General features: G+C 35.3%; 1 protein-coding gene and 1 pseudogene across 1 annotated transcript in view; both read right to left on the bottom strand.

Annotated features, from left to right (window-relative positions):
* Positions 1-25,349, bottom strand: part of SLC26A7 (solute carrier family 26 member 7) — a 179,801-nt gene that overhangs the window by 27,766 nt on the left and 126,686 nt on the right. The window contains exons 10-14 of the mRNA XM_060035211.1: positions 24,879-24,974; positions 16,986-17,092; positions 15,938-16,004; positions 10,400-10,537; positions 5,368-5,416 (exon numbers count right to left, since the gene is read on the bottom strand). Coding sequence (XP_059891194.1) covers positions 5,368-5,416; positions 10,400-10,537; positions 15,938-16,004; positions 16,986-17,092; positions 24,879-24,974 — 457 coding nt within the window. The remainder of the gene's footprint in view (positions 1-5,367; positions 5,417-10,399; positions 10,538-15,937; positions 16,005-16,985; positions 17,093-24,878; positions 24,975-25,349) is intronic.
* Positions 11,657-15,773, bottom strand: LOC132413379 (serine/threonine-protein phosphatase PP1-gamma catalytic subunit B-like; annotated as a pseudogene).

Below are 25,349 nucleotides of genomic sequence, written 5' to 3'. Positions count from 1 at the left end.
TGTGGGGAAAAGGGAACCCTCTTGCACTGCTGGTGGGCATGTAAATTGATACAGCCACTATGGAAAACAGTATGGAGGTTCCTTAAAAAAACTAAAAATAGAACTGCCATGCGACCCAGCATTCCCAGTACTGTGCATATACCCTGAGAAAACCGTAATTCAAAAAGAGTCATGTACCACAATATTCATTGCAGCACTATTTACAATAACCAGGACATGGAAGCAACCTAAGAGTCCATCGACTGATGAATGCATAAACATGTGGCACATATATACAATGGAATATTACTCAGCCATAAAAAGAAACTACATTGAGTTATTTGTAGTGAGGTCGATGGACATAGAGACTGTCATATAGAGCGAAGTAAGTTAGAAAGATAAAAATAAATACAGCATGCTAACACATATATATGGAATCTAAAAAAAAAAATGTTCTGATAACCTAGGGGCAAGACAGAAATAAAGACGTAGACATAGAGAATGGACTTGAGGACATGGGGAGGGGGAAAGGTAAGCTGGGATAAAGTGAGAGAGTGGCATGGACTTATATATACTACCTAATATAAAATAGATAGCTAATGGGAAGCATCCTCATAGCACAGGGAGATTAGCTGGGTGCTTTGTGACCACCTAGAGGGGTGGCATATGGAAGGTCGGAGGTAGATGTAAGAGGGATTACATATTGGGATATACGTATATGTATAGGTGATTCAATTTCCTGTAAAGCAGAAACTAACACACTATTGTAAAGCAATTATACACCAATAAAGATGTTAAAAAAAAAAGAAGATGGTGGAGATGAACCTGAAAAATCACAATGCTAAGAGGGACGTTGACAGAGTGCCTCTTGGTAATGGCACAATGTGACTAAAGTGTTTTGGAACACAACATACTAAACATGTTAATGGAAGATTTGTTCACATTTGTGCAATTTTTGTTTTCATTCAGAGAAATATGATGATTTCCATCTTATTATTTATGTAGTTTATATGTATTTACATATTTTGATTTTTCAATCCAATCTTCCTCTTCTGTAAAGATTGTTTGGAGGGGGTATTTTTTATTCTCTTTCCTCTTTCCTATTCCCTTTCCCAGCTGATATCTCCCTTTGCTTTAGTTACTTCCAGATCTCTTCAGTGGTCCCCAAAACTCATGGATGTCTCCTGATGATCTCCCAGTATCTTAAATTCACCATCTCCTAAAATAAACTTCCCTTTCCTTTTAGCTACCCTCCTGGATTTCCTGTTATTTATCCCAGTTTGAGTGGTTCAAAGCTTCAAATCATCATTTGTGTTGCCCTCTCTCTTCCCCCAACACCTAAACCATGCTGGTTATGTTAATTACATACTGAAATCTCTTTTAAGTCCATCCTCTATGTCCATTTTCACAAGCTTTCAACCAAAGAAGAGGAAGATGGTGCTGTCTGTTACCTCCTTTTCCCTGTATTAGCACCAACACACCCTTCTTGGTTGTGTTCCTGCAGACTGCATCTGGCTCAGAACTCCCAAATCCCAGCTTTAAGCACCCTTTCCTGTACACATGTCTGTGTTTGACAGGGACTTGAGTTCCTCCTCTGTCCCTAACCAACTGCACAATCCTGAGCAAGTTAGTTATCTATGTCCTCAACATTTTCATCAGTAAAATGAATAGTATCCTATTACCTATTTGAAAATGGAAGGATAGTTGCCAATTATCTATTTCAGTTATTCAGAAGAATGTCCTTTGAAAACTTGGAAGTGCTATACAAATATTAGCACTGTAATTTTCATTCACTGACCTAGTGTTCATTGGACAATGAAGGATAATGCAATGGAAATTTAAAATACATTTCTTCCCTTAAAAATCTAGTTAGGAGGAAAATATGGATGAATGAAACAACTTTATAACCATGTAAGGCGATATGTGACTGAGTGAGGCATGTGGTAGTCTCTCCATGTTACTATGATTTCCATCTTACAGCTGAAGACACTGAATTCCAGGCTGCACTTGACTGTATATTCCCCTCTATGGATCTGGCTGACTTCTTTGTCTACCTGAGATTGCCAAAGAGTGTGTCCCTTCAATTTACTTTACTTCTCTATTAAACCTTGAAGAAAATATAGTATTTGGATTGGCAAAAAGTAGATTGTTCTAGAAGGGAGAAGATAAATAAAGGATCAGATCCAGGGACAATAAAATTAGATGTAGGGGCCATGAACTGATTCATCTGATTGGGATAGAGAACTTGTGTAATGTGTAGTGAAAGGGAAATCAGTTTGAGAAAATAAGGAAGGGTTTTAGATGAGGAGTGGGCACTTGATCCTCAGAAGGGAATCTTTATAATCTCTAATGCATAAGAAGGCTTTTTTAAAAAGGTGATTTAAGATTAATGTATCATTACATCACAGAATATAATAAAGCTGGGATGGCAACTACATCTCAGCTTGTGTGTCAACACCAACCATTTGTAGCAGCTTCTTAAAACTGCCTGTTTAGAAGATTCTCAGGTTACTTTGGCTCATAGGAGGAAGTGCCTTGATTAATTAATTCTGTCTGATGTAAGCATGGGAAACTGGGTATTTTCTATCCATGGAGTAAGACAAAGACTGTCTCATAACAGAAAAAAAATATATGAAAGTCATACTAATTCATTTTGAATATGGTTAAAGACAGAATTAGAGTCACAGAAGTGAAAATGTAAAGGCAATAAAACCAAGAGTTATAGGTTTTACTAGTTAAATTGAGAGAGGAAACCAAGAACATGAGCAGTAAATGAAACCTGAGGATTTAAAGCACAGGGAAGTGAGAACAGGAGGTTGCCCCTGAACAAGAGTGAGAGATGGGAGAACCTAGATACTTTGGAGTGTCAGAAGAGGGGAGAGAAGGAAAATACCAGAAAAATATTCTGGTCAACCAGTCCTAGCTACTATAAAAGGGCCACTGGGTGCCAAAATTTCACAAGGACAGAGCAAAGGTGACCATGACCATCAGCTACTGCTCTGTGCAAAGTGAGCCTGATCTAATGATGCAGAGGTGAGAATGCCCTTAAAAAGTTTCCAGATTAGCAGAAAAGTGAGATCTTTAAGAAATGATCATTAAATAAGTACAATACCAGTATTATACAAGCGTCCTTTGAAAGCACAATGTAGGAGAAAGTAAATTCGCTACAAGAAGTCAGAAGAGACCAGAGAAGCTAACATCTGAGCTGCATCCATGTTGATGTGGGTCATGCAATTAATTCATATATTTATATGATATTTATTTTATTCTATTCTATATGTTATACATTTATTTAGAATACATAAAGTAATATAATAGATATTATAATATGTATTTATTATAATATGTATTTATATAAACATTCCATATGTTCTTTATCCACTGTACTGTTAATAAATATTTTAGTTGTTTCTGCATTTGGGAGAATTATAAACAAAGCTACTATGAACAATCTTGTATGTGTTTCCAGGTACAGATATTAAGAGATTCCTTTTTTATTGTCTTTAGAAGAACAAAAATCAGTATGTCAGCTTTTCCTGTTGTTTTTTTTAAGTTTATATAATGGAATTTGAATTTAATGTTTTCTTTCATCTTTTTATTTTTGCCCAATTAAGTTTATAAGACTCATCTAGTTTTCATTATTGTATATATATATAGTATAATAAATATATCAAATAAAAATTCAAATGTACAAATATTCCATAGTTATATATACCTGATAATTTTTTTTTTGAAATACGAGCTGTTTCCAGGTTTGTGTAGTTACAACCAATACTGTGTGAACATTCTTGTTTATGTAAATTGCTAGAATGTATAACTGGGAGTGGAATTGCTGGTCATAAGGTATGGTATCTTCAACTTTATATGATATTGTGAAACTGTTTTTCCAAGGTGGTTGTAACAGTTTACACTCCCACTAGCACTGCAAGAAACTTTTTGTTGCTGTACATCCTCACCAATACTTGGTATTGTCAGACTTTTAAAAATATCAATTATATATATATATATGTGTATATATGTATGTATATATATATATACATATATACACATATATATACATATATATGTAGTGTTATTTATTATGAATTTAATATACATTTCCTCAATAATTATTATAAATAACAATAGTGAATTTAAGCATATTCTCATATGTTTATTGGTATATTTGAAAATGTCTCATTTTGTGAAATGTCTGTTCATGTCTCTTGCCCATTTTCCTAACAGGCCATCTGCCATTTTTACTCCTTGATATCCTGGGGAGTGCAATTCTTTCTCCATTTTATTTGTTACACCTATCTCTTTTTACTCTGGCTTATCTCTTTATGCTTTATATGATGCCTTTTGGTAAACAAAAGCTCTTGATAATAATCTAGTGAATTTTAATGATAATGTTTAACATTTCTTATATATATTCTCCTATGTTCTCTTCTAAATTTATAATTTGTCTACCACTCCTAGGACTTTGATCCAGCTGGTACTGATTTGGGGTATGGTATGAGATAAAGGTCTAATTTCATTCATTATGGATACATGATTGTCTCATCATTGTATATTAACAAGACTGTCTTTTACTCACTGCTTTTGTCACAAATGCCACATTTGTCACAAATAAAACACCAATATATGTGAGATTTTTTCCTTACTTCTGTGCTCTCTACTCTGTCCTATTGATCTGTTCACTTATCTTTGAACCAGTACCACACTCCACTGATTATTAGGGCTTTATAATACATCTATACATACATAAGAAAACATGTTCTCCCACTTGTTCATATATTTCAACAGTTGTGCCTATTCTTAGCCATTTGTTTTTGTACAAAATTGAGAATGAGCTTGTCAATTGCCATTAAAATGTCCTATTGGAATTTTAATTGTGATTCAATTTATATCTATAAATAAATTCAAGAACTGACATCTTTTCAATATTGTACATTCTGATCAGTGGACATTGTATTTCCTTCCATTTTTACAAAAAAAGTACCTTTAATTTGTGTTTCAGGTATTCGTAACGTCTCATAATAAAGTTTTACACCTTCATCCTTTGTAGGTTTATACATCTTAAATTCACTTCTAAAAGATTAGGAGGATGAGAGGGAAGAAGAAGAAAAGAAGGAGGAAGGGGGAGGACAGAATAGGAGAGAGATAAGAGAAAGAAGGAGGAAGAGAGAAAAAAGAGAGGAGGATGGAGTAGGCAAAGAGGAGGGAGATGGAGGAGGAGAGAATAGGAGGAGGGAGGAAGAGAAGGTGGAGAGAGGACGGAGGATGTAGACCAGGAGGAGAGAGGGAAGAAAGAAGTAGGAGGCAGAGAGGGAGAAGAAGGGGAAGAAGATTTCATTCTCTGGTCTATATTCAAGTCAGAACACTTAGTTGTTTTTTAAGCTAACTCACCATTGCAAATGCCATTGGATAGAGAATTGAGCAATGTGTTTTGTTCACACTGAAATGAAAACAAATATAAAGAAGAATAACATTATAAAAATTCATTTCTGTCCCTGAAAGAGAACATCATTCTTTTCTCCATAAATAACAAAGGAAACTAGTATCCAATAATTATTTTTCCTAGCTTTTTTCAGAATGATAAATACAACAAACTAAAATAATAAAATAATTAGTTCTAAGCTTATGTTAGCTCAGTAGATAATTTAAACTATCAAGTCAAACCATCTTCTTTAGAACGTTTTCTGCAAGATTAAGTTTGTTTTAATATTTGATCAGGAATTGAACATTTGTACGTGTTTTTCATTGTAGCGTATACAGTCAGAAATTAACTTCATTAACACAGCACTCTCAAAGAGAGACCGCCAACCATATATTTCATATTATACAAAAGTTAGCTGTTCGCTTAATATGATAAACTCTAGGTCCATCCATGTTGCTGCAAATGGCATTATTTTATTCTTTTTTATGGCTGAGTAATGTGAAGTAAGCCAGACAGAGATAAATATCATATGATATCGCGTATATGTGGAATCTAAAAAATAATGATACAAATGAACTTATTTACAAAACAAAAACAGACTCATAGACATAGAAAACAAAGGTATGGTTACCAATGGGGAAAGTGTGGGGGAAGGATAAATTAGGATTTGGGGATTAACATATACACACTACTATATATGACGTATATAACCAACAAGGACCTACTGTGTAGCACAGGGAACTGTACTCAATATTTTGTAATAACCTGTAAGTGAAAAGAATCTGAAAAAAAAAGATACATATGTTTGTATAACTGAATCATTTTGTTGTAACCTGAAACTAACACAAACTAATAACAATTGTTATTTCTTGAGTACTTATTATATACCAAGAACTTGACATTAATCATTTAATCCTCAGAATAATCCTATGAATTTACTACTGATCTCATTTTTCATCCGAAAGTTGGAAAATTTCTGAATTTGGAAGACTTCTAAAGATTGAAATGGTTAAATAATCTGACCAAAGTCACAAAGCTAGTAAGAACTGAGTTAGAACCTGAGCTCATGTCTTTCCACTCTGCACCTCATGCTTCAAACTTCTACATTATATTGCTTTTCTCATGAAATCACATTTCATCTTAGAGGGTGACCACAAAACATCTATTTTCCCTTCTTAATCCCAGTGGTTCAGCTTATATGTTTTAAGTCTGATTCTGACAGTTATCAAATAATTTTCACCAGGTTATTTTACATTTCTAAGTCTCAACCTTCCTTTTTTGTAACATTCAGGTAAAGTCAGTTACATCATGGGGCTGATAACAATTAAGTTAGATAGCCCACTTAAAGGGACTTGCCCTTGAGAGACAGTCAACAAATGTGATTCCTTTCCCTCCTCTTAAAATACCTTGTCTGAAATCTTTCCTGCAGAAGAAGTTTAAATCAGATACTCCACCCTCGAGAAGGTGGAGAATGACTCCACACTCCTTAAGTACAGGCTGCACAGAGTGACTTGCTTTCAAGGACTACAGCATGGAAAGGGGAAAAAAGAGTAACTTTACAGTGAAGAAACCTGACAAATACTATCTCATCCAAGTGATCAAGGTCAACATCAACAGTGATAAATCATGTTTATATTTGTACCCTTGAAACAATGTGATGAAAATGGCACTTCACCTCTATAGTTTTCCTCCTGAAAACCCATATATCCAGTCCTACCATGAGAAAAATAAGAGATAATTCCACCAGAGGGGCATTCTACAAAATACCTGACCAGTACTACTCAAAACTGTCAAGGCCATCAAAAAAGGGGAAGTCTAAGAAACTATCACAGCCAAGAGAATCTAAGGAGACAGGACAACTAACTGTAATGTAATATCCTGGCTGGAATTCTGGAGCAGTAAAAGGACATTAGGTAAAACTAAGTAAATCTGAATAAAGCATGGACTATAATTAATGATAATGTACCCATATTGGTTGATCGATTATAATAAATATGTCACACTAATACAAGAAGTTAATAATAGAGGAAACTGTGTGGTGTGGGGTATATAGGAACTCTCTATACTAACTTCTCAATTTTTCTCTGTAAATCTAAAACTGTTCCAAAAACTAAAATCTACTTTAAAAAAAAAAACCTTGTCTGAGCAAAAGAAAATTTTAGGTAAACAGCAGATTGAAACTTCTCTTGCAAAGTGAGACCACAAAATGGTGATAATATTATAGTGAATATCTGTAGCCTATATAATAATGAGCATGAATCCATCAAACACTAGCAGTCTGAGATCCTTCTAAGCTTCTGCATTCAGGGAGATATTTAATAGTGATATACAGGAAGTAGAGCAGTATAATGATATAGAAGTATATTGTTACATAACCTAACAGGGGATCCTTTTTCAGCTTATGTTTTGAATAGGATGTAAATCTTCCTGCTCTGGAATGTTTAAAATGCCCTTCCATCACTACTATCTGTTGAAAATTCAGCTGTCAGAGAAGAGAAGATCAAGTCCCTGGCAGAGCACTCCAGTTCAAGGAACAACTATAGACTGCTATGTTCAGCCTGATAAAGGGAGGCAAAGCTGCAGCAGAGATTAATTGATGCAGACTTGTTACTCCAAAACTGAACTTACAATAAGTGCATAATCCTTAAAATAAATAGATATCCTAGGCAGACAGTGTGTGACAAGGACAATATGAGTTGCCCAAAAGATCATCCATGCTCAAGACTATCCTTTTAAGCATTCTGAATAAAGGTTTACCCCAGGTTCCTCTGAGAGGAGGAATTCCAGAGTGCCATCTGAGTCCTTGTTGTGTCCTTTAAAATTCATAACATACAAATATACATACAATATTTGCTTTATTATCATTAGAGTAGAGCTCAGTTTCAACAAATTCTTTCTCACCATCATAAAGTTCTGAGTTAAAGAATCCTTTTGGGTGCCATTACGTACCAAAAACCTAGATTCAATAAACTCTATTTGATTTTTAGACTCAATTTTCTGAAGTCCCAAGTAGGTAAAATCATATATGTAGAACCTTCTCACAGAAGACTGTGTTAATGAGATTTGTTTCTAAGGTACACTACAAGGTAAACACACACCAATTTGCAATTTCTGAAAACAAGTTGGAGCAACCTTAATCTTGCAGGAAAATATTCTAAGGAAAACACTATCGACTATCGGTAAATAATTTGTTATAAGAATCCTCATGTCAGGTACTCTACTAGAAATGATAAAGCCCACAATCTAGTATATTATTTCAATAAGTAAATTTAGATTTTGGTAAAATAAGACCACAACTTCTTGTGGGTTAATTAGGTTATTTGACACTCTAGACAGATTTTCCCACAATATTGTTATGCATGGTGTTATGAGCTTAACGTCAGCCGCAAGAGCCTACCTCTCTCATAATACAGTTTAACACTCTGTAAGGTATAGAATGGCTTTGTGATTAAAAATAGGCCTAATATACAACTTGAACAATTAGGAATATATCTCCCCCTTTGGCATAAGAGCAAGTTCTTCTCACCCCAAAATCAAAGGTGCTAGTTCCTAATATTCCAGTGAAAGTGACATCCTAAAAATCACAGTGAGGGGTAAAGAAGGTCTGGAGATACATAGACAGGGCCAGCTTCATGGGCTTGAGCCCTGTGCAGTCACACAGGACCCCATGCTTAGAAGGGTCTCTCATTTGGCTTAATGCTCTGTTGTCACCATTTTGAAATTCATAACAACTGTTGAAAAAGGAACTTCACATTTTCATTTTGAACTGTGCCCAGCAAATTTCATATTTGATCTTGTATTTAGGACCTCTGTTATGTGGATCACTATGAGGCCCAGAGGCAGAAGCATGAAGCTGCAGAGACAGGAGTGTGGAATTAGCTCCTGAGATACCAGAAGTGGAAGGGCCAAGGTCTCCTATGTATCTGACTGACTGGGAGGTAGTATATGCTCAAGGATACAAGAGAAAAAAGAGATCTTTGTTATCTAAAAGTCAAGAAATGCTTCATTGAGAGGGCATTATTTGCACTGAATCAAACTAATAATTCTAGCTAAGATTTTTTTTTTTTTTTTTTTTTTTTTTGCGGTACGCAGGCCTCTCGCTGTTGTGGCCTCTCCTGTTGCGGAGCACAGGCTCCGGACGCGCAGGCTCAGTGGCCATGGCTCACGGGCCTAGCCGCTCCATGGCATGTGGGATCTTCCCGGACCTGGGCACGAACCCGTGTCCCCTGCATCGACAGGCGGACTCCCAACCACTGCGCCACCAGGGAAGCCCTCTAGCTAAGACTTTATAGTATTGAGTAGGCCAGACACTATTCTAATTTCTTTGTGTATATTAGCTCATTTAATCATCTCTAGTACTGATTAGGAAACTGCAACAGAAAAGATTAAATATCTTGGTTAGGATCCCACCATTCCTAAGTGGCTCACCCAGGCAGCTTAGCTCCAAAGTCCCTGCTCTTAACATTGCAGAGAGCTTAAGGATTCAAATGATTACAGATAGCTCATTCACATGAACTCATCCTGATGCACATTTGATTTACTATCTGTGTTAATTGAGATAATTTATGGAGATAAAGAATGATGGCATTTTAAAATAACGTTATAATGATGGCAACAGTTTATCCTTCTCTGAGTTATTTACCATATTCTCTTTTAGAGGTAGATCTAACTCTTCTTTCTCTTGGTAAAAAGATCCTTTGATTTAAGTGATTTGTCTTATTTATTCTCCTCAGGGTTATAGCACTTAGTACACATGTCCATTAGATATATGCTGAATTAATGAGTAAGTGAACAACTGAACAAATGAATGAACAAAAGCGATTACCTAAAAGCTAACTACAAGAGCCAAATAAAAAGTATAATACAATATAAGGTTTTGTTCAGGAAGAGATCTCTGAACACTTTTATAACATATTATATTTACATGATAACGTTTTTGGGGTATCATGATATAAGGTTATCTGTAGCATGATATTGTAATCATGAAAGAGTTGACCCTACCTTGCTGATTTCATCAAGTGGCTGGTTGTTGGCATTTTCTTTTTGGATTATGTTCATTAGATCAGTATGAAACTTCTTTACAGTCAGAAAAACAAGTGGGTTGTTTATTGAGATAATTTTCACCTGCTGCAGCGTTTCCTTTTACAAGGAAAAAAAAAGGAATAGATTCAGAGTTCTGAAAGAAATAAATCCTACAATGAATCAAAATCCTACAAGTCCAAATGCCACTCAGTTATGGAAGCAATCTCCTGGCTGATGTTTTCATTAAAATTTCTTTGGAGAATTTAGTATACTATCATACTTCTCAGGGAAAATATGTACTTCCTCTTTATTAAGAAACATTAGTAACCATGAGATAAGTCTGCAGCTTTTCCGAAAAATGGTCCTTATTCCTACTAATTGGGTTTTGGGGAGGCAACAGCCTAGACTATCCAGAGTATCATGAAGACTTATCCTCCTAAAAGTACCTCTTCCACTCAGTCTAGAAATTTAAAATTCCTTTACCTAGCCATCAGTATTTTTAAAAATGAAAATATGTCCTAAAGGGTCATTGTCAAGTCATTTACCTCATAATGATATAGTCTTCCTTAGGCAGGAATATAACCTTACAAGTGACTGATAGTTCCGATTGAGAGAAAGAAACCAAGAGGTATTATCAGGAAGGTAATTTCACTTTGGGCAGGCCTAGATTACATTGGATTTAGGATGTAGGCAAGACATGAGGAAATGAGGAAGGAAAAATTTCAATACAAAAGGTGTCTGCTTTGGCCATTTGCCCAGGTCTTCCTGGCAATACCATCTTCTCCATGACCTTTGGGGCAGGGGTCTGTCTTAGAAACTGAGAGGATGGTAAGTTCTGTGAAATGATAACTCCTTACCAACTAAATAAAGCAATATCCCTTCAGACTTTAGTACTCACATTGAGGAGGAGACACAGACAGGCAGAGATAGAAAGATAAAAGAAAATATCAGATATATGAATTTGGACAATTAGTTTAACCTCTCTTAGATTCCTTGCTTTTTAAAGTAGGTAATTTTTTTTTAAACAATTCCATCATTTAATAAGTCTGAATTCATTTTTACCACATGGTCAGCTGTTGAAACAGATTTCTTTTAAACAGATCTTAGTTTTAAAACAGTCATAGATACTGTGAGTTCTGTATAAACTGGTGGATAGTAAGTTAGTTCCTTTGTTTTGACTTATAAGCCTCAATTTCACCACAGAATAAAGAATGTAGGGAAAGAAAGCATAATTGGTCACTCATATAGAACAGTATTATTTCTATAATTTGAAGCTTTCTGAATGGACGGGTTCAAGCCTGATATAACTGTAAAAGGATTACTTAGTGAAAAGACTATATGGAAATCATACAAAATGTTATTAACTTTAATCAATAGCTTAAACAGCACTATGTTACTAATTGGTATTCAAACTCAAAAACCTGTTTTTGAATCCCCATGAAGGCAGAAGGGGTACACAACCATGCCACCTTGTACTTAGGGGAGTGTCAATACATATTTCAACAGAAACTTTGGCTTTAGGAAAGAGTCATAATGGCTTTATAATGTCAAATAATGGCTTTAATTGTCATTTTAAGTATACCACAGGGGAAAGTGTGATTTAATTAAATATATATACCAGTGATGCTGGTAAGGTTGAAAGTTACTCCTAATTTTGATAGCTATAAAAACTAGTTCGTGGGCTTTCCTGGTGGCGCAGTGGTTGAGAGTCCGCCTGCCGATGCAGGGGACACGGGTTCGTGCCCCGATCTGGGAAGATCCCACATGCTGTGGAGCGGCTGGGCCCGTGAGCCATGGCCATTGAGCCTGCGCATCCGGAGCCTGTGCTCCGCAACGGGAGAGGCCACAACACAACAGTGAGAGGCCCATGTACCGCAAAAAAAAAAAAAAAAAAAAAAAACTAGTTTGTACATGACAAGACAATGAGAGAAAAACAAGCAATTCCTTTGAAACAAACAAACAAACAAACAAACAAAAAAGTTCACAGTGTTTTGTATCCAACAGTATGCATTTTATGACAATAATGTACAGATTGAGCACACTAGGTCTCTATATCCTAAAGAAAATGAGCATTTACATTATTCATGGGCTGTACTGAATTTTTAAAAAAAGATCAACTATACACTCACCCCTTACACAGGATAAACTGTCCTGGGCTGTATAGCTTTAGCACCATCACTAAAGTTGTTTGTAAAAGCTGACCAATATACATTTCAGTTTTAAAAATGAAGGATATAGAGTATATGTTACAAGTCTCAAGTAGGCAGTGTCAAAATGACATCTATTTCTTTGCCTGCTTTGTGATCATACCCCTTGGAGGTGTTATGGGTCTCATGGTATTTGGTTTCTTTTTCTCTGCAGGATTTAAAATCTGAAAAGAACACATTAGTGTTTCATTCACACTCATCATGGCACCTGCATTGTCAAACCCTCCACAACAACTGCGTGCAGAAAACAGAGTGACCAATTGTCTCTTTGCAAAAAATTTATATCCGTCTTCAACCACCTGATAGGCTCTACATATAAGATCCAAATCATACTTATGGAGAAATTTTGCAACCACTTCTGCACCAAATGTGAAGGACACGCCTCTGTCATTTTCAACCCAGCCTAAGACATCTTTATCAGGGTCAGACCACAAAAGAAGACCTTGATCTGGTACATCAATTGGTTGAATAATTCACTGAATCTGCTCCATAGACTGAAGATCCTGGTGATAAACCTCCATGACAGCAGAATATTTTCTCATCCATGATGGCTGCTATCGGTAAACAGTTAAAGCAGTCTGTGAAAGTTTTCCATAGTTTAATGTTGTATCTTCTTTTACATTCATCATAAAATCCATAAATTCTATTGATGCTGGCATATTCGTGATTTCCTCTGAGAAGAAAAAAATTCTCGGGATATTTGGTTTTGTAAGGCAATAAGAGGCAGATAGTCTCCAATGACTGCTATCCCCTGTCCACATAGTCCCCAAAAAACAGGTAATTGTTTTCTGGCGGGAAAACACCATACTCAAAAAGTCAAAGCAAATAATACTACTGCCCATGGATATCACCACATATTTTGAGTGGTGCTTCAAGTTCCAGTAGGATAGGCTGACTTTGGAAGATCTCTCCGAACTTTAAGCAAAGTCCTCTGATTTCGTTCTCCTGTAGCTGGACATTCTTACCAGGCTTGGACACTCTCACTTCCAGCAGCCATTGGATGATGCTGTCGATGTTTAGTTTATATCTTCCATTACGTTCCCACCGCCGACCCTCCCGCAGCGGCAACAACTACGGTAGCACCTTGGGATTCACGCCTCTTTTCCCACACCACCAGCACAGACATGGTGGTGGCAGCGGTGGCAGGGGCTCCCTGTTTCCTCCTTCTCTCCCCACTGGAACCACGAGAGCTAACATAGGTAAATTTTTAAGCTAGATAATGTCAAAAAGTTTCTATAGCTACACAACTGTTTAAACTCTAGAAAGTTAGAAGATTTGCTGAAAATAAACAATTCAAGAAAACAAAAACGCTTAAGTTACCAAATTAACTTTTTTTTTTTTTTGCTGTACACGGGCCTCTCACTGTTGTGGCCTCTTCCGTTGCGGAGCACAGGCTGCGGACGCGCAGGCTCAGCGGCCATGGTTCATGGGCCTAGCCACTCAGCGGCATGTGGGATTTTCCCGGACCGGGGCACGAACCCGTGTCCCCAGCATAGGCAGGTGGACTCTCAACCACTGCGCCACCAGGGAAGCCCTACCAAATTAACTTTTAATCAAGAGGAAATCTCTTATAAGCCAAAAATAAAACAATTATTTGGCCTGTCAGGTTTAGTTATGACAAAGACCCACATCTTAAATGGACTCACTAATCACACCAATTGTTTGTGCCAATATGCTTTAAGATAATATACTTTTTAAAGCTAGGTATTTATTAAGGAACAGAGACTCAAATGGGGCAAGAAAAGAAATTCTCAATAGAGTTGAATTCACTGAGTGGGGAGGGGTCTTCCAAATTGAGAGTGAGTGTTTCATGTGAAGAAGGGGTGGGAGCGTGCATAAACAGAAGGGAGGAGTGACAGATCACCACTACTCTTGAAGTTAGCTAAAAGTTCCACCTAAGAGTTCATATTCAAATCTTTCTCTATCTTACTGTTTTCCCTCTTAGTTTTGGTACAAAACATTAAATAACTAGTGAGGTGTAATATTCTAATAAAATTAAGATTTCCATGTGACACAGTTATTATTCAGGTAGGTGGCTAGACTAGAACAAATCAAGTTTTAAAGACATGGAGAAATTTCAGCACTTTCATCTTCCTGCAAATCCCCTCATTCACTTCCTCACATATTTAGCTTGAGAAGAAGGTATGAATTAGGTAGAATTTATTAACCAGTGATCTTTAAACTGAGAATTCTGTTTCAAAGCTAAGAATGTCAAGGCTACGGTATATGGCTGTACGTGTGGGGTGGATACACTGAGGACTTTAGAGGCCTGAGTCAGTCTGGGACTTTGCATAAGCATTAAATTCCCATGGAAAATTTAAAGGAAGAAAAGAAAGGGATAGGAAAGGAAGGTAGCATTGGTGGAAAATTTGAGCCTGGGACACCTTCAAATTCTTTGAACTCCAATAGCTTTCTATGAAGCAAATCTTTCCATACTTGTTAAAAAACACAAGCCATTTCCCTAGGTGTCACAGAAGGACTCCTGCTGCTACTTTCTACTTCCAGTCTACTCAGAAATACCCTGACACTGATCCTTCTGATAGGAGGCTAGTTCTCTCTGTTCTAAGGGCAATCATGGGGTACTAAAACAAGTAAAATTGAAAAATAAAGAAAAAAAAAAGGTTAGTGAAACATTACAAAGCAGTTTCAAAGTAAGGCCAATTTTTTTAATTGACAAAAATTCAAGTTGACATTTTCTTTCTTCACTTTAAACTTGTTTGGGTCATCCTTCAGAACAAGAAGCTAGAACTCAAACATAATTGGCCTGCCTAAACATGGATTGAATGAGACAATTTATATGTTGTTTCCTTAAAAAGGTGTCCACTGTGCAAGAAACAAATCCTGGTGGCATCAATTACCCTCTGCTAATAAAACAGAGGGTCACTGATTGTGTTAACAAATACCATGACCCCACTTTGCTTTATTCCCTTCCCTATTCCCTATCTTCCTCCATCATTTTATTTGGAATAGACTATTAGTTTAGTTTGACTGTTTTATGTCAACTTAATAATGGAAAAGAGGTTTCCAAATAACTGAACTAGTCTGGGCCATGATTATTCTGTGAACTTTACATCTATGAACCATGCTATCCTCTTATCTGCATGCTGATACAAGCTTTCTGTTGTTGTTCTATTGATTTGTTGCATGTTGATTGCTATATATATGGTGGTTACACATGCCACTGAAAGTTCAAACTAATCAACAATAGAATTATCATTTTTAAAGTAGTAATTTATCTGCTTATGATACCTTGAAACTATCTGACCTACAAAAATTATTAATTGCACGAAGGAAAAGAAACTAAACTTACATCATCCATTTCTGTCTTCACTTTAAATTCCATTTCTTTCATATTTTTTATACTCAGAGTCTTTGCTCTAGAATGAAGGCAGATATAAAATACAATGTCATTTCCAAATTACTACATCAACCATGAAGAAATAAAAAGGATAAGCCATTTTATTTTAACAATTAGAACATATTTAGAATGGTTTAGATGCTATATCCCATTTGTTCATAAGACACTGGTAAATGTGTGTCTCTCTGGGATCCTCAGAAACAGAGACATCTAAATAGAGATTTTAGAATGTAATTTATCTCACCTGGGCTCCCAGCTACCATATCTTCAAGCTAAAGAGGTGGATTGATAAAGAAGAGCAATAAGGGAGAAGGCTAGAAAGTGTACGGTATTTAAGAAAATCTTGTTTTAGGGTAAAGGAAGTAAAGAGGGAATCAATGGCAAGATTGGACCACATAACAATGAATCTATATATAGAAACTTCATAAAGATAGAATCTATAGAGGTAAAACTTAAATTTTTAAGAATATATTATTTCACAAAGAATTTCAAGGGAAGGATGAGAAGTGAGTAGAAGCATTATCGGATGATGAACATTGGGAAACAAAAAGAATTGATCAAAATATGGAATGGTTTACAGATGTGCCGTAAAAAACAAAAAGAATGTGTTCATTAATAAATTATCTAGAAAAAAGTAGCTAGATTAATAAAGCTTCTGAAAAATTAAATTTTTTGAGGTTATTTAACTTTTCAAATGATTACATTGTTATATGGTTTGTGTCTCATTAAATACTATATCCATTCACTTAAAAAAATAGCTCTGTGATGCACTCTATAGCTGTGGGGTTAATTTGTTTACTTTAATAGATTTTATATATTCTATTTTATAGTTCTGACTGGTCCTCATTAAGACCAGTGCTGTTATATATCACATGTAGATAAAAACTTCTATATAAATAAAACATGAGAGTAATACTATCTATTCCACAGAAATAAAAGTAACTGGCAACAGTATATTTGCTGCTGTGTCAGAATAAACAGCATTTAAATAAGATCTTACCTTGGGAAACGACCAATCACAATAACTATGGTACACACAACACCAAACAGCAGCCCCACATTGGCAGCAAAGCATATTGTAAATATATATGTACTGACCCATATGCCCTGAAAAACAAACAGGAAACAAGATATGGGTCCTTTGTATTCTCATCTTTCTCGTTATTGCTAAATTCCTCACAATCTTGTTCTCTACCATTCCTGTGATGAAATCTCTCAGCAAGAATATATTACTCAAGGAGTGGTAAACAGAAGCCCAGGAACACAGAAACAAACCCAGGCCCCAGCGGACTCCCAGTGACAGAGGTTAAGGGAAAGGCAAAGGGAAAAGGCACATTCTTTTTACATAGATGCTGCCAACCCTTATTTCAATCCCCAAAAAACTTTCTATTTAAGATCTGTAAATAGTTGGCTGATGTGCTTGCTTCAAAAGCATTCCATAATTACCTACTGTTTTCTCATTTGGTGTAATAATATTACAAACAAGTGTTTGTAGATTTTTGGTCATTCTCAGTAATATTCTGTTTTCTGGGATTGCTATAAAGAGAACTAAGATAGCTTATTACTATTGATACGTAGGACTCTCAAAGCCTATTGTTAAAATGATTGACTCTAACAGCACAACCAAAGCCACTTTTAGACCAACCACTATAAAAATAGTTATACTTTTATTTGCAAGGGGTCACTTCTTGTGAAATTGTGAAAGCTAAAAACTCAAGGCCAACTTAGTTCTTGGGAATATTTCAAAAGATTGCAAGAAAATTCTATTTCTCCTTCAATTGGGATTCCAACAATATTGCAGTTTTGTCTACCACCTGAAATTACAATTTGCAACAGGATACTGTATTATATTGGCAATTCGAAGTTTATTTCTGACAAAAATAGCTTTAAAAGGAAAATAATTTGTGAAATCCAGAAAGTTATATTTTCTAAACACAAAATTCTGCATTTGGCAAATAGTAGACCAACAAAATTTTCAAACTCTCTCTTTTCTCCCAAATTACCTTCATTACTTTATGCAAGTAATTCTAAGTTGATTTCTTTCTGTCCCAATAGCTGTATTACCATTTTAAACAACATAATTCAATTCCATATGCTAATGAAAGATAAATTTCTCTATAATCTGAAAACAGCACAGATTCTTGGAGGGGTATAGGTTTCTTTTTTCCAGACAAGTTTGAAACAAATGTTTCTAAAAGGTATTTTTTAACTTGAAATTTTTTACTTCTCCTTTATCTGTATTATTTATCTACACTGAGCTTGAGTGGTTCTTAATGTTGAGCTATTTTCAAAAGCTAAGCTCTTGGAAGCAAATGGACAGATTTTTATCTGTAAAATTCCTTTTTGATATAGAAGAAACAAACATTTGGGAATAAACGAGAAACTATATTTTAAGTGTTCTCATGTTAAGATCCATCACCTACAAACGTAATGCTGTTAACACTTATTATTACACCATCCTGTCATCTAATAGGTTAGACACTGAGATATTTTTCCTCTATTCAGGTGAATGGAGAGTCATTTGAATCTTCTATTTGTACACAGTGTGTCTTTTCCTTCCCAACTTATTGCACCAAACTTGATTGTGTACAAAATAAGGCTGCAAATTTTTGATCATTACTTCAACTTGCCATGATTGCTCTGTTTCTCACTCATCCCCTAATGCTTACTGAACCTGCCTGGGTGTGGCAGAATAAGACCTCACCAAAAGCTTTATAAGTCCTGTTCCTCCTGGCCAACCTCCATGATTCAATATAGCATGGGGAACTGAGGATCCTGGTCCCTGCCGTTTAAAAAAACACAGAGCCTGGATGCCATGATTCATCAGAGCGACCAAAAATGTTGGTACCATCTGGTTCTATTTTTAAAGTGAATTTACTCTCCCACAATATCACCTATTGTAAGCTGGGCTTATAATGCTTAGTTATTTTCCAGGGCTACATTTATAACTTTGAAAAAAATATCAAATAGAAATTAGTAACATAGACAAGTAAATAGTTCCACTGGTTAGAATAAGTCCCAACACTATTCTGTAACAATTCCTATTAAAATCCAAATCCTAGATGTCATAGCTATAAGGAATTGGGTTCTTGAAACCCTTTTTTTTTTTTGAAACCCTATTTTTTTGCATTATGCATTCTTACTTGATCTCCTCCCTATTTGGCACTCACAGCCCCTAAATATAAGATAACCCCAAAGTTGGCCTCAAGTAGGGAACACATAAACTCTTCCTTTTATAGAAAATGTATCGGTGTAAAACACAGTTCAGCAGATACTCAATCACTTCACTTCTCTGCTCCATCTGTTACGCTGTTTTGGTGATTGATCCATATTATTAAATTTCTGTAGGTCTTAATTCTATCTCTACTGTTCAGTTACTCAAACTCAGTTCTAAGTCCATCAGTAAGGCTTCCATTTTGGATCCCTATTTCCTCATTATCTCAAAGAGGGTTTTGATCTACAACTCAAAGTAGAATTATTATTAAACTGTAAAAAGTTTAAAGAAATAAAAATTTCTAATTTTTCTTTTATTTTAGCATCTTTATTGGAGTATAATTGCTTTACAATGTTGTGTTAGTTTCTGCTTTATAATAAAGTGAATCAGCTATACATATACATATATCCCCATATCTCCTCCCTCTTGCCTCTCCCTCCCACCCTCCCTATCCCACCCCTCTAGGTGGTCACAAAGCACCAAGCTGATCTCCCTGTGCTATGCGGCTGATTCCCACTAGCTACCTATTCTACATTTGGTAGTGTATATATGTCCATGGCATTCTCTCACTTCGTCCCAGCTTACCCTTCCCCCCACCCTGTGTCCTAAAGCCCATTCTCTACATCTGCGTCTTTATTCCTATCCTGCTCCTGGTTCTTCAGAACCTTTTTTTTTTTTTGATTCCATATATATGCATTAGCATGCGGTATTTGTTTTTCTCTTTCTGACTTACTTCACTCTGTATGACAAACTCTAGGTCCATCCACCTCATTATAAAAAACTCAATTTTGTTTCTTTTTATGGCTGAGTAATAGTCCATTGTATATATGTGCCACATTTTCTTTCTCCATTCATCTGTGATGACTACTTACATGTTTTCTTAAACTTTCAACCTTCAAATTGCTTTACACATACATACATTTTTGGTAACTTTGCTTCATATTTAGGTATATTCTAACTATTGAGTTATCTGGACATATTCTGTCTACTGGGTGATCTAGCATATATCCACAAAAGTCTGTGCAATATTATCACTACAAATGCTTTGCCCAGATCATATTCCAATAACCCATGGCCTCTCACTGTTGAATTCCTTAACAACTAGAGATACCTGTCCACTTCAACCACAGGAGGCCATTGTCAAGCTAAACCCAACATCGCATTTAATTATCATGTACCTGCTATATCTGTGTCACCTTTCTCAACATTATTTTCTTCCCAAACCATACTCCCTACTTACTCCAGGTTTGCACCTATTACCTCTATGTAGGAGATTACAAATTATGAGCCATTAAAGCAGTTTCAAACAGTCTACAAAATACCTTCAAACTCAGTGTGTCCAAATGCAAACTCATTAACTTCATCCCCCAAGCCTTCTTCTACTGTCCTCTTTCAGTTATAATACTAATATTCTTCAAGACACTACAATCAGAAACCTTGGAATAATATTTTACTATTTCTCCTTTTTCATCTACTTGTCCAATCATTTCCAAGTCCTATCAATTATTAATAAAAAATATCTCAAATTATACCCTCTTCTCAATCCACTGATAATGTCCTAGTTCATACTTTGCTATTGTTCCCTTAAACTGTTCTAACAACCTCCTACTTAACTATCTGCTTTTGTTATCAGCATTGTAATCCATTTGCCATACTGCTGCCAGAATAACCTTTCTAAGTATAGATTTGGACATCAGATTTAGATAGTGTATTAAAATCATTTTTACTTTACTCCCCTCTATTAAACTCCACCCAAAGCAATATAAAAATGAATATATATGGAGGAAAATCCAGCTTTGATGAAACAAGAACATAGTCACAACTCCTAACTATAAAATACAATGTAGAGTTGCAAAATTTATAAGATATCAAGGACATTGGAAGCCAACAAATTTATCCTCAAAGTTTAATCAATTATAGATTTCTCCATGAATGTCACAATTTTAAAAATTCTATACAATAATCTTCTGATAAGAGCTTTAAGTTCTAGGGACAATAGTGGACCACCAGAGAAGAAGGAAAGGTACCCGTATGGTATCTATTTGATACTATATAAAGAAGAGCAGTAAGATAAAATGCCATTTGTATCACTTACAACCTAGCTTCCTAACCAAAGGAGACTGACAGAGATGAAACAAGGTGAAGAAGGTAGAGGAGACAGCTAGTAAAAGATCATCAGAGAGCCTGTGATTTGTGAGGCTTTATTTCAACTAGGGACAAATCTTCAGATGACATAGTTAAATCAGAGTCATGAGATGCTCCACTTCACTTCCTACCTTCTGCCCTCCCCACATTATTTTTCAGCAAATAGCTATGTCCACTAAAGATGCATCATAATCATAAAGGAATAATCAAGGAAGCTATTTATAAAAATGGGAAAAAGAAATAAAGTAACAAAATAGAGACAGAGGATAAGTTTAGGCAATAAAATCTCAGGAAAACTCCCTCAAAAATAGATATGAAGAGTCAAAGAAGAAAAACTGGGAAAGAAGTTGGATGGAAACAAAAATATTACAGAGATAAAAGCCATATTTAAAATTTACTAAATAGGATAATCACAATAAGAAATACATAATCAGAGATACAGTGAATAGTCCAGAGAAACCATATGCACACACACACACACACACACACACACCCACACACACACACACACACGCACACCCCAAAATAACCACGGGAAAATGTACAGATTTTAAGAAACAAAGTAAATTAAAAATACATAACTCATTAAGAGAACAGGACATATATATTTGAAAAAATATTCAAAGACATATTAGAAGAAAAATTTTGTATGTAATTCTTGATTCCGAGATCACAAGGATATGTCACTCTCTTAGAAATTTGATACTAACTGTTCAACCACAAGAAATATTCTGACAATATTACCAAACTTTATGAGCAAGAAAGAAACTCACTGAGCATCCATTTAGAAAAATAAGCTCACATTAAATAGTAAAATATTATGTTGACCTGTGATTTCTCTGCCTTATCCCTCAATGTCTGAAGATAATTCAAGCTTAAAAAGCCTGGGGGAAAGCATTTTAGACTCAGCCAAAAACTTCCTTCTAGTATAAAAAGAAAACATGGTTTCACCATGAAGTAGTTCTGGAAATATAAAACACATGAGCCCTTCTTGGAAAACTGCTTTGTGATAACATACAAAATACAACTAGAGGAACTGAAAGAAATAACTCAGGAATGTGAAACTGTATTTTTTTAAAGGCTAAAGGTAACCACCAAATGCATTTAAATAAGCTTCCATGTTCTATAATTCAATGAATGACATCATTTTCCTCCAGTGATGTTCCTAACTGAAAACTTAGGAGCCACTTCAGACTGATGCACTTCATGTGATGAATTGGTGATGAGGGATAACTAATGAAACCGCTTTAGTATTTTTCAACTCTATTCCTTCCTCTTGAATCTCAAGTGTTAGTTGTGGTCCAGGTCTTCCTGATTTATTTGCCTGAATTATTAAAGAAGTGCTTCCAATTGTTGTATACTTCATCAGATCGATCCATCTTCCTCAAATTACTCATATGACCTTTCTAATACATAAATCTTATTCCTATTTCTCCTTTCAGTGATGCCGCACTGCCTTCATGATGAAGTCTAATCTTTGCAGGATGTAAGCAGCTCTCTCAGTCCAACCCTTTCTTAACTTTTCCAACCCCATCTGTTACTACTCTCACCTTCATGCTATATGTTCTATCCATCATTTCTTGGAAAAAGCCTTCCCTGACACCTCTCCCCTTCCATTATGGTAATGTGCTCCCCCTTACGTGATTAATGAGTTCCTTAGAAATATCTTTATCATGGGGTTTTCAGGAGCTTGTTAAATAAGTTTATATCTTCTCATTTTTCTGTTTCCATGTGCCACCTCACATATATCACCTTAAAAAAGTCATTATCCTCCAACAGCCTAGTTAATTTTGGTCTCTTGGACTGCCTACAAAATACTGTTCCTTCAAGTCTCAGTTCATATTTCAGCTCTGCTCTAAGTCTTCTGTATTAACCTAGTACAAATTAAATGTTCCAGCCTCTATTTTTCTCCAGTACTAAGTTTTTTCTTTTGCTTCCAGGTCATATTGTATCTTGCGTCATATAATAGTTACTATTTCTGTGCCTGCATCCTGCACAAATATTAGTGTCTAAAGAAGGTAAGTATTTCTTTATTCATCTCTGAATTCCACATGGCTCCCACTATTGTACCTTGGTAGAAGCTCAGTAATATTGAGACTTAAGAGGAATATTATCTTTTTTTAACATCTTTATTGGAGTATAATTGCTTTACAATGTTGTGTTAGTTTCTGCTGTATAACAAAGTGAATCAGCTATATGTATACATATATCTCCCCATATCCCCTCCCTCTTGCGCCTCCCTCCCACCCTCCCTATCCCACCCCTCTAGGTGGTCACAAAGCACAGAGATGATCTCTCTGTGTTATGCAGCTGCTTCCCACTAACTATCTATTTTACATTTGGTAGTGTATATATGTCAATGTTACTCTCTCACTTCATTCCAGCTTATGCTTCCCCCTCCCCGTGTCCTCAAGTCCATTCTCTATGTCTGCATCTTTATTCCTGTCCTGTCCCTAGGTTCATCAAAACCTTTTCTTCTTTTTTTTTTTTTTAGATTCCATATATATGTGTTATCATACAGTATTTGTTTTTCTCTTTCCGACTTACTTCACTCTGTATGACAGACTCTAGGTCCATCCACCTCACTACAAATAACTCAATTTCATTTCTTTTTATGGATGAGTAATATTCCATTGTATATATGTGTCACATCTTCTTTATCCATTCATCTGTTAATGGACATTTAGGTTGCTTCCATGTCCTGGCTATTGTAAATAGTGCTGCAATGAACATTGTGGTACATGACTCTTTTTAAGAGGAGTATTATTAAAGTACTTGCCAGCATAAGTAATCCCCCAAAGTGTCTCAGATCAAAGGCCCTGAAGGAGGGAGAATACATAAATAATTGCATTTCAATATGGTGAAAGCCATAATAAAGCTAAACAGAGGCTACTCATGAAATAATTCACCCATATAGGAGAGGGAGAGAATTTTGGATGTTCTTGCATAGATACATTTCTCTAGAACAAGTATATTAAACATTTATGTTAGTAAAATTCATATTTTATCATTGTTCAATATAATTTAATCTGTTCCTAGCAATATCTTATTAACATAATGCTCCTCTCAATGTAACACATTTAAAAAACAATTCATGAGACTCTTTGTATTTAGAATGAATATGGTCACTATTAATATGTTTACCCTATATTAATGCAGCATACATTTCTTAGCAATTAATGCTGGCTTTTCATGTATGTTATAAATAGTCATATTTCTACTGGCTATTCTTTGATGAACTTCACTTCCAGAATCAATTCATAATGGAAACTGGGAATCCCCAAACCACTCAAGTTAGCTAGCATTTCTTTAAAAGTTCTTAAACACATCAATCAAAATTTGACAGAATTCCATTTCTGTTTCTTATAAAGATATTTTACATTTTAATACTTTTATTGAGTTTGAAAAAAGATAGCTTGTAAAATGTAAGTCTCAAATGGCTAAAACTATTTTTTGCAAATGGAACTATTAAAGCTTATTTTGTAACATGTGTTTAAGCCAAAGATAGTAATTTTGGATCAAATTTCTACTTACCCAATCAATTTTATCCACATTCCAATATTTTTTTAAATCCCGAAACTGTATTAGCATTCCCTTCAGTCCCACGACAATAATACTTGCAAGAACACACTACAAATAAGAAATAAGTTGATGAAGATGCAAGATAAAGATTTTAATCTAAATTTAAAAGAATCATTGTATTTTCATGTCTTTGTCTTTGAAGTACTTACTAAAGGAAAGAAATAACCATTTAGAAGACTGAAGTAATATTCATTTTGTTTAGAACTAACCTATTATTGTACTTTAGGAATATAATAGCAATTCTAGAAAATCACAGGGTACATGTTATGGCATTCTAAAAAAAAAGAAGAAAGGAAAAGAAAAGTAGTGAATTATAAGGGTGAATGTTATAAGGCTGAATGTCCTCTTAACTTTATAATAATTATTCACTGCCATTTGTTTGAAATCTGTTTGTTGCAAAAATTAAATATTTATATAATGTAT

This window comes from Delphinus delphis, chromosome 17 (assembly GCF_949987515.2).
Source record: "Delphinus delphis chromosome 17, mDelDel1.2, whole genome shotgun sequence".
Lineage (NCBI taxonomy): Eukaryota > Metazoa > Chordata > Mammalia > Artiodactyla > Delphinidae > Delphinus > Delphinus delphis.
Note: the sequence above shows the minus strand (reverse complement) of the source record. Positions and strands in the feature narration are given on the sequence as shown.